This window comes from Coptis chinensis, chromosome 7 (assembly GCF_015680905.1).
Source record: "Coptis chinensis isolate HL-2020 chromosome 7, ASM1568090v1, whole genome shotgun sequence".
In the NCBI taxonomy this organism is placed as follows: Eukaryota; Viridiplantae; Streptophyta; class Magnoliopsida; order Ranunculales; family Ranunculaceae; genus Coptis; species Coptis chinensis.
In genome coordinates this window covers 94,204,731-94,220,740 of record NC_141462.1, presented here as the reverse complement: position 1 = coordinate 94,220,740, position 16,010 = coordinate 94,204,731, and the positions used below count along the sequence as shown (strand labels likewise).

At 41.0% G+C, this 16,010-nt stretch overlaps 2 protein-coding genes across 2 annotated transcripts; both read right to left on the bottom strand.

Moving 5' to 3' along the window:
• Positions 1-6,140: 6,140 nt before the first annotated feature.
• Positions 6,141-7,082, bottom strand: LOC147490132 (uncharacterized). Its single transcript, XM_086574808.1, has one exon. It carries the CDS (start codon positions 7,080-7,082, stop codon positions 6,141-6,143), a length of 942 nt encoding a protein of 313 aa, XP_086430934.1.
• Positions 7,083-11,190: 4,108 nt separating this feature from the next.
• LOC147490131 (uncharacterized) lies at positions 11,191-11,811 on the bottom strand. Its single transcript, XM_086574807.1, has one exon. The coding sequence runs from the start codon at positions 11,809-11,811 to the stop codon at positions 11,191-11,193; it is 621 nt and encodes a 206-aa protein (XP_086430933.1).
• Positions 11,812-16,010: the final 4,199 nt, after the last annotated feature.

Below are 16,010 nucleotides of genomic sequence, written 5' to 3'. Positions count from 1 at the left end.
TTTCTAGTTGAAAACAATAATTGGTTGAGCCATTGCACAAAATGTGTACCTAAGTCTATGCAATTGATTTTAGAGTCGCCACTAACTTTATTAAGGAAAAGTTCGAGTAAAACCTATGTGAAGGACTAGCCCTCGAAACTAGATGATTATTGGGTTAGGAGTCAAGGTGCGATGTGGGAAGGTGTTAGGCACCCCAATCGCCTGGTAAAACTAGCCTTACTTCTATTGAGGGTGTAACATGTTAAGATAGGCAAACGAAGAAAGCTTGAAAAATTAATCTACCAAGTTGGAAAAAAACTAATAATATATGCTATAATAAAACTAAAAAAAAAAAAAAAAAATAACCTAATATGCAATGCTAAAGGAAATAAAAGAAAAGGAAAGATGTCACCTTGTTTGGAATATTGCCTCATACTTGATTGTAGATTGATTGATTGATTGATGATAAACTTGATCTTGAATTGACAACTGTGATTTTGGATTGAAACAGGTGATTTGAGGAAAAAAACAACTTTTTTTGGTGAAAAGAAGTTTCTACTCAAGATCGACAAGAAGAAAAAGAAGGCTAAAATGAAGAACTAGAAAGAAAAAATGAAGAACAACTAAAAAAAGGCTATTAGCTCTGAATAACTAGGTCCAGATTATTAACTCGAATTCCTAGCTCTAGCTTGCTCTAGATTATTTTTATGGGTGAATGAGACCCATATTTATAGCTTTTGGGATGGATTTCAATATGGTAATGAGTTTGATCCAATGGTCGAGTGTTGATGAAGAAAAATCCAATGGCTTTGATCTCTTTTTGGTTGCACCTCTTAAATCGGCCCTTGATTCAAGAGGTGGGATAAGGGGTGCGATCTTGGCCCTTGGTTTTGGATATTTCAGATGGATTAGGGCAAAAAATCAAGCCCTACACGTCCTTAATGAGCCCATAATCCGGGGTTTCCAAACTTGGCTCCAAAATGGCATATTCTCAGAATATTCTTGATTTTAGGGATCAAATCAAATCAAACAAATAAGGAAGGTTATCTAGGTTTTAGAGGCTTGAAAATGGGCTATAAACCCTAATGAAAAGGTCCAACTCGAGCTGGATCCACAGTCCATGAGCACGGGTCCAAAATCCACAAAAAGGCCCACTTTGACCATATTTTCAAAATCGCAAATTCCCCTTTGACGGGTCAAAATTAGGCAAACTCTTCTTCACAAAAATTGTTAATTAATCCATTAGGAAGGTCCATGAACTTTTAAAAATACCCTTGGGTCGAAATCTTACTCCAAAAACGTTGCACTCAACAAAGCGCATAACAAATTTTGAAAACGGGATATGGCAAGATTAGGGTTTCCAAAATCCAAAAGGAACCTAGGCAAGCTTGTACTCATTTCGAAGGATTTTTCAAGGGAATTCAAATATGAAATAATCTCATCCAAAGAAAGAGTGGAAAAACGAGATTTGGGCTCCAAAAGGGTTCTGGGGGCATTTTGGTCATTTTCATCTCAAAACTCGAAAAGCAGCGAGAAACTTCAGCCATAGCTAGAACATGATGAGGAGAGTCTAAAGGCTTAAAAGAAGATGAAAAAGAAAAGTTTGATATGGAAATGAAGACTCTGAAAGCAAATCATCTTATATGATCAAATTTAATTAAAGGCAAAATCATGAATGAATTATGCGAGGTGCAAAATGGGGTGTCTACATTTGCCCCTCTTTGGCGGAGGTTGCTTTGTAACCGAGCGGCAAAGCCATGGAGACAAACCATTTTTGCCAAGCTCCAGCCAAAAGATCTCATGCAATTTTTGAAAATTCATTTGAAAAATATTTTTTGAAATAGGGCTTTTCCCTAGATATTTGAAATCCTTGATTTTTTTCAAGTTGTTTGTGAGGGCTTAAAAATGATTGAATGTTGGTGGATGCATCGAACGGACTTATACCACACTTAACATGGCAAATTGGATTATCTGTGGAAGCATCGGACGGACTTATACCACAAGACAAAATATCAATGCTAGCGGAAGCATCGGACGGACTTACACCGCGTAACATGATATTGGTTGATTGAAAAATATTTTCTGAAAATGATGAACAACTTTTTGAAATTAAGGGCAATTTTTTTTAAAATCTAATATTTTCAAATTCATTTTGGAAAAGCGGGTGAAATTAAATGGATAGATCAATTCATTCATGATTTTGACTTGGATTAAAGATTCTCATATAATGGTGATAACCAAACACTGACGAAAGGAAAGACTCACCGGGGAGAGCAAGAAGATCCACTGGGGATAGGAGATTCTAAAGAAGATGGACGAAGAACACACGCATCTATTTAGGGAAGATAAGAGATGTGCTGGAGATGAAAGATGGATGCTGGGGATGATGATATTCAAGTTCAATCAATCAATCAATCAATTACGTTCAAGTATACTTGGGTTGGAAAAGACTGTCACTATGAGTTCAGGCTGATCCATCCGTGAGGCTGTCAGTAAAAACTGACATTGTTCTCGCGAACAATTTTAATGTTGCACAAATGGAATTACCGAAATGATATTAATGATCAAGTGGTTACCAATAGTGCGGTGGAAAAACAAAATTTGATGAATATTTTCTCATACTGGAGGGTAAGAACCCCATGGTACTAATATTCATCATTTTTTTTTTATTTTTTTTTTTTTTTTTTTTTTTTTGTCAAATTTTTTTTTTTTTCAAAGTAAAAACGGGTCAACTGTCAAAACTGGTCAAAACCGGGTCAATTGGTGAAAACCGGGTCAAACAGTTCAAACCCGGGTCAGTCTAGACCAACCGGGTCAACCTGGGCAAACCGGATCAAACGGGTCCAAAACTGGTTGAACAGGACCGAATGATAAAACAGGTAAAGGGGCAGCCCCGCCACCCTCATTTGGTGCTTGCACCGAATGAATTAAATAACGGACAGTTGTTGGTTTCCCCAAAGGAATCTTTGAAAGTCAAAAGTTTTGTTTCCGTCAAACATTTTTGTAACCAAAAACAAAATTACCTATTTTTAAACCAAAAACATGCCAAATTTCGTGAACACGTACTGATTTTGTAAACAAATTCCGCCTTTATTCCCTTTCCTGGTACAAATCCACCATGCCTATATTTGAGATTCCAAGGAAGAATTACAAGAAAACAACCTTCGTCCAGAGCGAAAGAGAATAGGAGAGTCGTACCTTCAACCATCGTCCAGGGCGGTAAATAAGCCAAAGTGCCACACTGTCAGACATTCTACACCATGCCATGCCATGCCGGCGCCAGGCCAAGGTAAGCCAGCGCAATATTTTTTCTCGTGAAGCCCATACATGCGCTTGCGCTTCACGTATTTACATGTTAACTCAAATTTGCGTGGCGACACCAATCAATTAGGTCTGAAATCAACAAACTCACAGTACACACATACGATGAGGATGAGCCATACCTTACTCAGACCGATCAGTCCAACGGAGGAGAATGCAGTGATGCCAAAACTCTTTACTCCCTTCAATTTATTATTGAAGCTCATCTTGTTCACCAACACGTCTCAATACTCAGGAATTTGGCATTTAGCAACTGTGAAACTTGGGAGAAACTTCTTTGGCAAAGGTTAGACAATTTATTTCTCTTACATATTACAGGTTAGTGAAATATACAATGATATGCATGAACACAATGAACTATAATGCAACTATGTTAGCGTGAATTATTAGAAAGATTATGGTGTATGCATACTATGTTAGTAAAACAAGTACATGGTTTAGTTAGGAATATTGGCTTCAGAATTTTCTACGTGCTTGAAATCCTAGATTTTTCATCATAAGCCATCCAAAGCAAACCAAGTTTTCGAAAACAAATCTTTTTTTTTTTTTTTTTTTTTTTTTTTTTTTTTTTTTTTGAAAACAATGTAAAACAAAACATTTTTTTTTTTTTATCCGCAGAAAAAAAAATACCACAAATGATTGAATAATAAGTAAAGGTGTGGGAACGAGTTACCGACAAGAAGATCCTCACGAGAACGACCTCAGGATAGGAGTACGATTAATCTTAGCACCAAAAGTAGTAAGCACACACCACCCTTTTCCCTATCGATTGCATGATGATCTGAAAACCAACCATAAATTCTTTCCACCGTTCAATCCACTATATGCTGAAAACCAACCATAAATCCTTTCCACCGCTCAATCCACTATATGCTGAAAACCAACCATAAATCCTTTCCACCACTCACAATGATCATAAAAAACGATAGGACAACTTCTTAGAGACACTTTTGAAAACATCCCTTCGGCCTTGATAACCTCTGAATGGATCACATTGTATTGGTGTATCTTCCAATGCCTTTTTTTTTTTTTTTTTTGAACGTTTCTCAACTAGGAGACATAGTGGATCTAAAGATCAAGAGCGGACTTTCATGGGACTATAATGTAAGCTTAGGTAGTGGGTTAAAAGAATAAGGAAAACTTTTTTTTTTTTTTTTATATATAGTAGAATTTGTCATGAAAAGAAAATGATAAAGTATCCTATACTTCATATGAACTGCCCTTCGAATTGATTTGTACTACCCCTTGCATGGATTTTTTTCTGCCCCTTGCATGATTTTTTTTTTTTTTTTTCCAGCTTCTCTTGGGGGTAACCATTGGGGTAATCATAGCATATTGTAGATTGGGACCATAGTAGATACTTAACGATCAATAATTGGTGATGAAAATGATTTTCCTGATCATGACAAGTTCTATAAAATGGGATTGGGGTATCTATGGGTAGGCTAAGGGTAAAACTGGTTTCCTAAAGGACATAGGTCAAATCGTGGGGATGAAAGAAAAGGCCAAGGCTCAAAATGGCTTCTAGAGGAAACATACGACATTGGGTGGGCTTTTTAGGCTAATATATCGGAAAAAAGGGCCTGTCCCATCATTTCTCTAAGATTTCCACTATACTCTTTGTCTCAAAAAAAACAAGGTTGGGTCACGAAAAGTACCTCTTTAAGCGGGTCGGCATTGGTAGGATTGGAGAACTCAACACCGTCAAGATCGTGAGGATCACAACTTTCCCGGTAGAATCTTCTTAATAATGAAGGGCCCTCCCAATTAGGTGCGAACTTCCCTCGTGGGTCCGGCGGATGTTTAGGCCTAATTTCTTTCGAGGACCAAATACCCTTCCTTCAAATCTCTCGGACGAACTTTCTTATTAAATGCTCGGGCGATTTTCTTTGGTAAGCTTCGTGCAAATTTTGTAGCTTTAAGTCGCTTTTTCGTGATTAGGTTCAAAGATTCCACTCGGCTTGGATCCATTCCTCCTCTAAACGGCACCCTCCCGCAAAACGTAGAGTAGGCATTTCTACGCCGGTGGCAAAGCGGCCTCCATTCCATAGACTAGTGCATAGGGAGTAGACCACGTGGGGCATCTAATTGAAGTTCGATAAGCCCATAGTGCATATGGTAACTTCTCATGCCGGTCTTTGTATGTCTCGGTCATCTTCTACAAAATCGACAAGTGTCTTGTTTGCCGCCTTAACTGCCCCATTAGTCTGAGGTCTGTAGGGTGAAGACAAATGTCGCCGAATTTTGAACTGCTGCAGTATAGCATTAAACTCCTTCCCCTTGAAGCATGTACCATTATCAGTGATAACCTCATGCGGTATCCCATACCGGCAAATAATGTTGGTGCGCAAGAACTTCGCCACATTCAATGCCGTGAACACTACTTAAAGATATAGCCCGACCCATTTAGTGAAGTAATCAATGGCAACAAGGACAAAGCCGCGGTCCGTTGGATCTTCGAAGGATTTAACTTGCCAATGACATCGAGCCCCCAAGCGAGAAGCGGCCAAGGCGCAGAAAATGGGTTTAACTTCGGCAGCGGCGCGCATCAAATTCTATGAATCGACACTTATGACACTTTCTAACGCACTTGCAAACAATCTGTCTCCATAGTTGTCCAATAGTATCCCGATCTCATGATCTTCTTAGCTAACATGTGCCCACTCATGTGAGGGCCACAAATTCCTTCATGTATTTGGTCATAACCGTCCGAGCTTCATTCTCATTCAAGCATCCGAGTAAAATCCCATCATGCGACCTCTTGTATAGAACATCTCCACATATGATAAACGGCAAGCTAAAAGCCGAAGTGATCGCCGCGTTCTCTTTTAGTCGGACCATTAGGGAGTCGTTGATCTTTGAAGATACTCACGAATGTCGCGGGTACCCGGCTCTCCATCGAGGACTCGGCCCGCTATATCAATAGCAAAGCAATAAGCTGGCTCACTTTGAGATATAATCTCGATGGGCCTAAACGTTTCACCTTCCGGAATCTTGAGCATAGAGGCTAAAGTAGCCAAAGCATCGGCAAAGCTATTGCCTTTCCGCCGAAGGTGAGTGAAAGTAATACGGTCAAACTCGCCAACCAGTTCTCTCAAGCACTTGTGATAAGGAAGGAGGTTGGCATGCTTAACTTTCCATTCTTCTGTGATCTGGCTGATAATTAGCAAGGAGTCTCCAAAAACATCAATCTCCTTTATCTGGAGCTGTAGTGCAGCTCGAAGACCAGCAATACAAGCCTCATACTCTGCCATATTATTGGTGCACTCAAACTCGAGTCTGATAGAAACAGGCGTGCGTACTCCTTCGGGGGAGATAAGAACTGCCCCTACTCCATTTCCAGATTGATTCATAGCACCATCAAAATATAGAGTCCACTGTGGTTCTACCAATTCCGTGTCTGGCTCGACTGCTAGAATATACTCATCTGGGAACTCAGTCCTGAGCGGCTGATAATCCGGCAAAGGGTGTGCTGCTAGGTGATCTGCCAATGCCTTTCCCTTGATAGATTTCTGTGTGACATACGTAATCTCGAACTCTGCCAAAAGCAGCTGCCAACGTGAGGTTCGGCCAGTGATCATAGGCTTCTCCATCAGGTACTTGAGCGGATCTATCCTTGATAATAACAAAACTGAATATGCAAGCATGTAGTGTCTAAGACGTTGTGTTGCCCAGACTAGTGCCAGACATGTCTTCTCAATAGGAGTGTAGTTTGCTTCGTACTTGTGAAGACACTTGCTCAAATAGTAAATAGCTCGCTCAACTCTACCGTCTCCGGTCATGTTGTCCAAACCGCCCTCCCATAGAAGTTTTCGTGAGAGATGTAAAGTAACAATGGTTTGCCGGGGGGGGAACAAGTACCGGCGCGGCTTCAACAAATATTGCTTAATCTTGTCGAAGGCCCTTTGACACTCCTCATTCCATTCCTTAGGTTGATCCTTCCTTAGCAACTTGAAGATAGGCTCACAAACGGGCGTGAATGCAATGAATCTCACTGATATACTGAAATTAAGCCCTAAGAATCCTCGACTTCCTTCTCCGTGGCGGTGCGGGCATTTCCACAATGGCTTTGACCTTAGCCTGATCAACTTCAATGCCCCTTTTTGCTAACCATGAAACCAAGCAACTTTCCGGACGGGCTCCAAAACACACTTCGAGGATTTAACCGTAACTTGAACTTTACGGCCGTTCAAACAACTTCTTTGATTCACATAGTGGTCATCTCGACTCCATGACTTAACAATCATATCATCCACATACACCTCTACTTCCACATGCATCATGTCGTGGAGTAAAGCAGTCATGGCCCTTTGGTACGTAGCTCCCGCGTTCTTCAAACCAAATGGCATAACTTTGTAGCAAAAAGGTCCCCATGGGGTGATAAACGAGGTCTTCTCTATCGTCTTCCGCCATCTTGATTTGGTTATATCCAGAGAATCCGTCCATGAATGATAATAGTTCATGACCAGCAGTGTTATCTACCAGCATATCAATGCTAGGCAACGGAAGTCATCCCGGGCTTGCCTTATTAAGATCTCTATGTCGACGACATCCTTACTTTCGACCATCTTTCTTGGTGATTGGGGACGATGTTAGCCAACCAAGTAGGATAGTGAGTTACCATCGAAAACCAAAGCATTGTATTGCTTGATTACTTCCTCTCTAATCTTCAAGATCCATTCCGGTCTAAGCCTCCCGGTTTCGCTTTAACGGTTTCTTTTTCGGAGATAGTGGCAACTTGTGAACTACTATATTGGTGTCCAGCCCGGCATATCATCATAGGACCAAGCAAACACGTCTTTGTATTCCTTTAGCAATTCAATCGGTTTTCGCTTATTTCGAGAGAGGGTTAGAGTTGTACCAATCTTCACATCGTGGTTCTTCCGTGGTGCTAAGATTAATTGTCTCTGTTTCCTCGATGGTGGCGTCGATCGGTCTTCATAATGTTCGTGAGGAAGAATGGACTCAGCAACTTCATTGTCCATTTCTTCTTCATCGTCGGGGGAAAAGGGGTCATAACCTGCACAAATCATCCAATCATCTTGCCCTAAGGCAAGGGGGTAAATCAAATCTGCGGGAGTTTTAAAACTTTTTTGATTTTTTTGGATTTTTAAAATATTTGAATTTTTTTGGATTTTCGAAATATTTGAATTTTTTTGGATTTTTGAAATATTTGAATTTTTTTGGATTTTTGAAATATGATTATATACATGGGTTGAAACAGAAAGTCTCACGGGCTTTTTTTTTGGGCCATATCGGATTCATCCGAAGGCTCAAAGAGAGGACTATGTTGGCTGGGGACCGGATCGGTCATGGATATTTGGGTTCCCCAATCATCATAGTGTCCATCAATGAATGGATCCTCATCAGAATCTAAAGTATCTAGAAACCTTTCCCAAATTTCATATTGCGATGCGGCGGGAGAAGAAAGTGGCATGTTCTCAACATCCACTCGAAGCCGGGTCAATAAGAGATTCCATATTCAACAAATCATCCAAATCAAGTATGGTGCGAGGGTCCATTTGGACATGATAAAAGGAGATCTAGCCGTCTCCTCCTCGGTTGACATCTAACCCGGGAACTGGCCAAAGTAAAAGATGGAGTATAGTCCATACCTGACGAGGAGGATGTCGATCCAACCTCATTTATCCAATTAAACTGTCTAGCCTCATGATCCAACCTAAGTTGGCGATATCCTGAATAGGAATTAACATCTGGCTCTGAAATAGTAACTTCGAGTTTGGATCCGGGTGCGTCGTCTTAAGCCCCAAAATATATTGGAATCAATAATAGCCTCAATCTGCGCCCTAGATCGGTAGAGCCAATCGAGATGATTCACGTGGCACTAGAATTGATAAACAATTCTGACAGTCCTTCCACAACCTCCTCAGTATAGCCTAGTCCTTTTCGATCATCTTGACTAGGAATCTGCAGCGGTTCTAAAATGCCATTTTGGTTTTTTCCTAATCCAAAGTCTGGAAAATAGTTACGCTCCGCGGAACAACAACCGAAATCGTCTTGGGATTTCCATTGCAAAATGGGGTAGGGAGCTTCTCCTTGTCGGGTGCCCTAAACTCCACAATCCCTAATGGTTCCTCAGTGTAGTTACACTTTTCTTCAATCATTGGTATTACCTTATGCTCTTCTGAAGAATCCAAATCATCCGAATCACCAGTGATGCAGATAATCTTCCTTGCCATAAGAACTTAAGCTTTACGGAAGTGTAGAGGGAATTGCACCGGCCTGGTGTAGCCATGGTCTGCCCAAAAGGAAATTGTAATTAGCCTCGATGTCCATAGCCAAGAATGTGACTTTGAACGTGACTGGACCTATTTGGACGTCGGTTGTAAACTCGCCAAGGACTTCTCTTCTTTGATTATCAAACCCATGAACTGCTGCTCGGGTCGTATCCTTAGTGAAAGTGAAGTCTTACGGCATGATTCAATGGCTTTCGCAGAATTGGATAGGCGGATATTCAAACCGGATCCATTGTCAATTAGTACAAATGGTACTTTTATGGTTGTTACAATGCACCGTAATAGTCAATGCTTTTCGTGTGGGTTATACCATCCGGGTCGGATCATCATCAGAAAATGCTATGGAGTTTGTCTTCCCGAGGGAAGCGATGAATACGCCGCCAAATCGTTAAATTTGGATGGAAGCTGGAACATGAGCTTGGTTCAAGGTTTGAAGAACTGCTTGCCTATGTTGGGGTGACGCCATGAGTAAGCCCCATATGGAAATATTGGACTTGGTTTTCTGCAATTGTTGGATTACTTCATTACCCTCCGCTTTTTCGGTTCGATGGCGTGGGTGGGTCAGGCTGTTGGGCCAAGACCTGATCCTTCTGTAAGTGTGGTGGCTTGTATATCCTTCCTCCTCTTGTCAAACCGTGAGTCTCAACACATTCCTCCGTCAAACTAGGTTCTAATTGCTTCAACTGATGTAGTGAGATTGTTGAGTCATCTGTACTTTTCTCGGGCTCAATTAATTTCTTCCCTAGAACCTCCTCGGTATCATGACTCTTGGCTGGCACGAACTGGACCTTGGGGATTGTGATCGGAGTTGGGATCACCTGCTGCTGAGTTGGATTCTGGCGAATCATGGGTCCTTGAGGTTCTGACCCCACTCGTGATGTCATAGATTGAGATGTATTCAAAGGATCTACCCATTTTGTAATGGGCCTCTGCATCATAAAGGATTCCAGGTGCTCTCTAGTCAACTTGAATGGCTTTTGAATCTGTGGAGTATGAAGAAATGGTGCTACCACCTCATTTAATTGGATACCTCTAGGCTTTGTTTGCTCCATGCATCTTCTGACTGCATCTTGAAGATTAACAGGCCTTGTGGTGTTAACATTGGATGTCTGTCTAATCGGAATGATGAATGATGCTGGATCTTTTTTGACAGCTTCCAAATTATTAACTCTCCCATTATGCATTGGTAGTGGATTTGTCGATATATTGGGAGTGCCGAGACTGGACGCATCTATCTTACCCTCATCAATTAAGTTTTGGATAAGATGTTTAAGGGGCATGCACCTCTCCGTCGTGTGACCTGGAGCCTGATGGAAGTCACAATGTTTTGAAGCGTCATACCAGAACGGCACCGGATTTGGAGGAGGCCTCGGCTGCATTAACGTAATCAAACCCTGTTGGACTAAAGCCTTCAATACAACTTGTAATGGGAAACCCAATTCTGTGAACTGTCTCATTGCACAGGAAAACCCCGCTTCTTTGTCTTGGAGGAAACCGACTTGATGGGAAAAAGGATGAGTTGTCACCTCGATTGAATTTGCGTATGTGGTGAGGTTGAACTTGTGCGGCAACCACATTGGCTTCTTTGTTGTTCACCGTTCTGATTGGGAGGCTTCTTCTGGCTGGTTAGATCCTATAGACATTGAGCTGATGGGAGAAATATTGCGGATGATAACCCATCTTCTATTTGTGATCCAGCGGCAACTAAGGCTTGATATGTCGGATGATAACTAGCACTTAGCCTGGTTGCATACTCTTGGTTCAAACTCTTCATAACCATCCTAATTTGCTCCTGTTCCGCGGGCCTATCAATGATTTGGGCCGCTTTTGTCCTCCATCTTGTAATGTACTCTGTAAAACTTTCATTCGGACCTTGCTTCAAAGCTTCAAGTTGCCTTCGGCCCATTTGGATGTCAGTGTTGTAAGAGAAGTGAGCTACGAAAGCATTTACCAGTTCAGGCCAAGTCTTGATTTTTTGCGTTTCAGTATTCATCCACCAAGTAAGGGCTGCACCCTTAAGACTCCTCTGGAATAGTTGAACCATTAGTTCTGGCCCAATTCCCATCGGTTGTAGATAACTTGCATACATACGAATGTGGGCCTTTGGACAGCCGGTTCCCTCATATCGCTCCATCTTTGGAAATTCGAATCCATGTGGTACTCTGATCTGTGGATATGGACACAGATTATCAAGGTCCAGGTCTTCACCTTTCATCTTGGTCATTGCTTCTTTCAATTTCTTAATCTCCTCCATTACGGGGTCAACCGGTGGTTGGATTGGATTTTGCACTTGGTATTGGGGGTTCGTGTAGAACAGTGGTTGTGGAGTTTGTGGAAAATAGGTTGGGGTTGGTAACATAAATGGGTTGGACATCATGGTTGTAGTTGGAATTTGGTTTGGGCTTTGAAAAGTTTGATGAGTGGATGGTTGAGGCATGTAGGTTGTGTTATCCTGAGGAAAAAATTGGGACGGAGTATGGGTTGACATAGGAACATGCAATTGGGTTGATCTATGTGTCGCATACGGAGTGGGTAATGAGGTTGGTAGAATGGTAGGGTTAGGACTAACCATGGGAGGTAGTGTGATACCTGGTTGTTGTGGTTGACCCAGACTTGGAGTTATTGCAAACTTTGACATCATCTTGAGAAACATCTTTTCCATCGCCTTCTCCATTAATTCCTCTTGACCGGTAGGGATTGACGATTCACCAGAATTACTTGTATGTGGACTTCGAATTTTCGCTGATAAAATTTGTCCCCTCGATGGAGGTCTTTGGTGGAGAACTTCCTTGTGGCACATACATCTGTGATGAAGATATAGGTGGCAGCGATAACTCTTGAGAAGAACCGTCTGGTAGATTCTCCATTTGAATCAGTGAGTTAATGGTTGCACGAGATAACCTTAACCCTGGTCTTCTATTCCAACTAGCTTCCGGATAAGCCTTCTTCTTTCCTATCTTAACTGAAACACCTCAACGAAAATGTAAGTCCCGACTCTCTAGGGATATCCCAGCCAGAAAGCCAAAACCTGTAAGCACAAAAATGTGTACCTAAGTCTATGCAATTGATTTTAGAGTCGCCACTAACTTTATTAAGGAAAAGTTGAGTAAAACCTATGTGAAGGACTAGCCCTCGAAACTAGATGATTATTGGGTTCGGGAGTCAAGGTACGATGTGGGAAGGTGTTAGGCACCCACAATGTCGCCTGGTAAAACCAAATTTTACTTCTATTGAGGGTAAGCGTGTTAAGATAAGCAAACGAAGAAAGCTTGAAAAATTAATCTATCAAGTTGGATGATCCTCACTAAATTATAAAAACTAATAACTATATGCTATAATAAAACTAAAAAAAATAACCTAATATGCAATGCTAAAGGAAATAAAAGAAAAAGGAAAGATGTCACTGGTTGGAATGTTGCCTCATACTTGATTGTAGATTGATTGATTGATTGATGATAAACTTGATCTTGAATTGACAACTGTGGATTTTGGATTGAAACAGGTGATTTGAGAAAAAAACAACTTTTGGTGAAAAGAAGTTTCTACTCAAGATCGACAAGAAGAAAAAAAGAAGGCTAAAATGAAGAACTAGAAAGAAAAAAAATGAAGAGAACTGAAAAAAGAAGGCTATTAGCTCACGAATAACTAGGTCCATTATTAACTCCGAATTCCTAGCTCTAGCTTGCTCTAGATTATTTTTATGGGTGAATGAGACCCATATTTATAGCTTTTTGGGATGGATTTCAATATGGTAATGAGTTTGATCCAATGGCTGAGTATTGATGAAGAAAAATCCAATGGCTTGATCTCTTTCTGGTTGCACCTCCTAAATCTGGCCCTTGATTCAAGAGGTGGGATAAGGGGTGCGATCTTGGCCCTTGGTTTTTGGATATTTCAGATGGATTAGGGCAAAAAATCAAGCCCTACACGTCCTTAATGAGCCCATAATCCAGGGTTTCCAAACTTGGCTCCAAAATGGCATATTCTCTAGAATATTCTTGATTTTAGGGATCAAATCAAATCAAACAATTAAGGAAGGTTATCTAGGTTTTTAGAGGCTTGAAAATGGGTTAGAAACCCTAATAAAAAGGTCCAACTCGAGCTGGATCCACAGTCCATGAGCACGGGTCCAAAATCCACAAAAAGGCCCACTTTGACCATATTTTCAAATACTGCAAATTCCCTTTGACCGGGTCAAAATTAGGCAAACTCTTCTTCACAAAAATTGTTAATTAACATTCTTAGCCTCAAAACCCAAGATGCATGTCCCAACATAGTTTATATTGACATCCTAGAGAGGCCCGCGATACCAACAAGAAAGTGTCAACATCCTCACGGACTTCCACCCCTCATCCGAAGAAGAGATCACTCAATCTTGAATAGGCCCATTTTTGAAATTTATCTTACATGGCGAGCTCCAAGCGAGGCAAGGAATGCTCGTGCCATACAATTTCAAGCTCCTAGATACACCGTGATCAACGGACGATTGTTCCAGTAAAATCCAGGCGGACCCCACCTAAGGTGCATAACTCCACGCTAAGGCCAACTCATCATCGACAAAATTCACAAAGGCGAATGTGGCAACCATGCAGGAGCAAGATCTCTAGCTCACAAAGCAATCACCTAAGGGTATTATTGGCCAGGCATGCACATCGAGGCAAAGAAGTATGTTCTCAAATGCCACCAATGTCAAACATTTGGCTATAACCACCTAAGTCCAGCACGGGAGTTGATCAACATTGCCAGCCCGTGGCCTTTTCATATGTGGGGGCTAGACATCATGAGACCATTTATCCCACAAAAGAAAACATGACTCAAATACGTCCTTGCAGCCACATATTACTTCACCAAATGGGTGGAGGCAATCCCACTTGTTCAAGTCAAGGAAGTCAACATCATCAACATCATATGGACTAATATCATCACAAGATTTGCTTTACCCCACACCCTCATCATGGACAACATAACCCAATTTGCTGGCACACAAGTCAAGGCATTCCTACAAAATTGGTGTATCACTCAAGTATTTTCTACACCTAGATATGCACAAAGCAATGGCCAAGTAGAGGCCACAAACAAATCTATCAAAGAAAATCTTCAAAAGAAGTTGGAGAGCAAGAAAAGTCAATAGCCAGAACAACTCGAGAACATCTTATGGGCATACAGAACAACAACCCGAGCCAGCACCAACTCTCCTTTCACACTTTGCTTCGAAATAGAAACAGTCATACCATCAGAACTTACAATCACAACCACACGTTCTGACATCGTTGAATCAGGAGAAAATGACAACATCTTAGCTAAAGAAGTCAACCTCCTAGAGGAGCAAAGGGAAACTGTTGCAATATCCCTAGCTCGGTACCACCAAACCATCCAACGATCTTACAACAAGAAGGTCGTCCCAAGATGTTTCCAAGCTGGCGACCTAGTCCTCAAAAGGACCTTAGCACCAGCCAAGCTTGACCCAACTTAAGAAGGCCCATACATAGTTCACAAAGTCGTTGTAAATGGAGCTTACTGGATTAAAACTCAGCTCGGTGATATGCTTCCCCGACCTTGGAATACAACTTTACTCAAACGCTTTTACCAATAATTTTTCTCTAGATGTATCAATCAATATGGATAAAATTTCATTAGCATTTCGCGTATAAATGTTATCCTTGTATTACATGAGTACCACGCACTCGCTACCCGATTTGGGATATCAAAGTAACCGACCTAGCACCAACGCCAGGGTTAAGCACGACTCAACTATAATTACCACGCAATGGTTAATTATCAATCAGATTCAATCCACGGTTCTCCAAAAGGACCACAAATCAATTTAACACCAATGCTAGGGTTAATAACGATTCAACTGTAATTGCCACGAAAAGACTAATTATCAGTCAAATACAATCCAAGGTACCCCCCAAAAAGACCACAAGTCAACTTAAGGCCTTTGAAAGGGTTAAGTTTGACTCAATTATAATTACCACTTAAAGGCTAATTATCAGTAAAAAATCAATAAAAAGTCCCCCAAAAGGAACCACTCAATCAATATACACACCTAAGGACACGAAAAAACCTAGGTGCCAACTACGTGCATCTATCAGGTCCTACGCAAACACCTACGACCTACAATCATCAGACGACCTAACAAAGTATGACAGGTCATCGAGTCTACTAATATGCAACATAGGTTGTCAAACAATAAAACAAAAAGCAAGGGAAGCAATCACATTCATACAAAATTCACTGACAATCTCATTTCAAAATAAGTAAGTAATTTCAATAATTTTACTTAATACAATTTCGGTTAGATACTAGAAGCCCCCAAGTTATCCTGGGAAAACGACCTCAGCATCCCCATCAAAATAAAGTTATCAGTATCAACAACAAAAGAAAAAATAGTTCAGAAACTTCATCCATCATCAATCAAAATTACAAGAAGAGCTCAATCAGTTGACATGA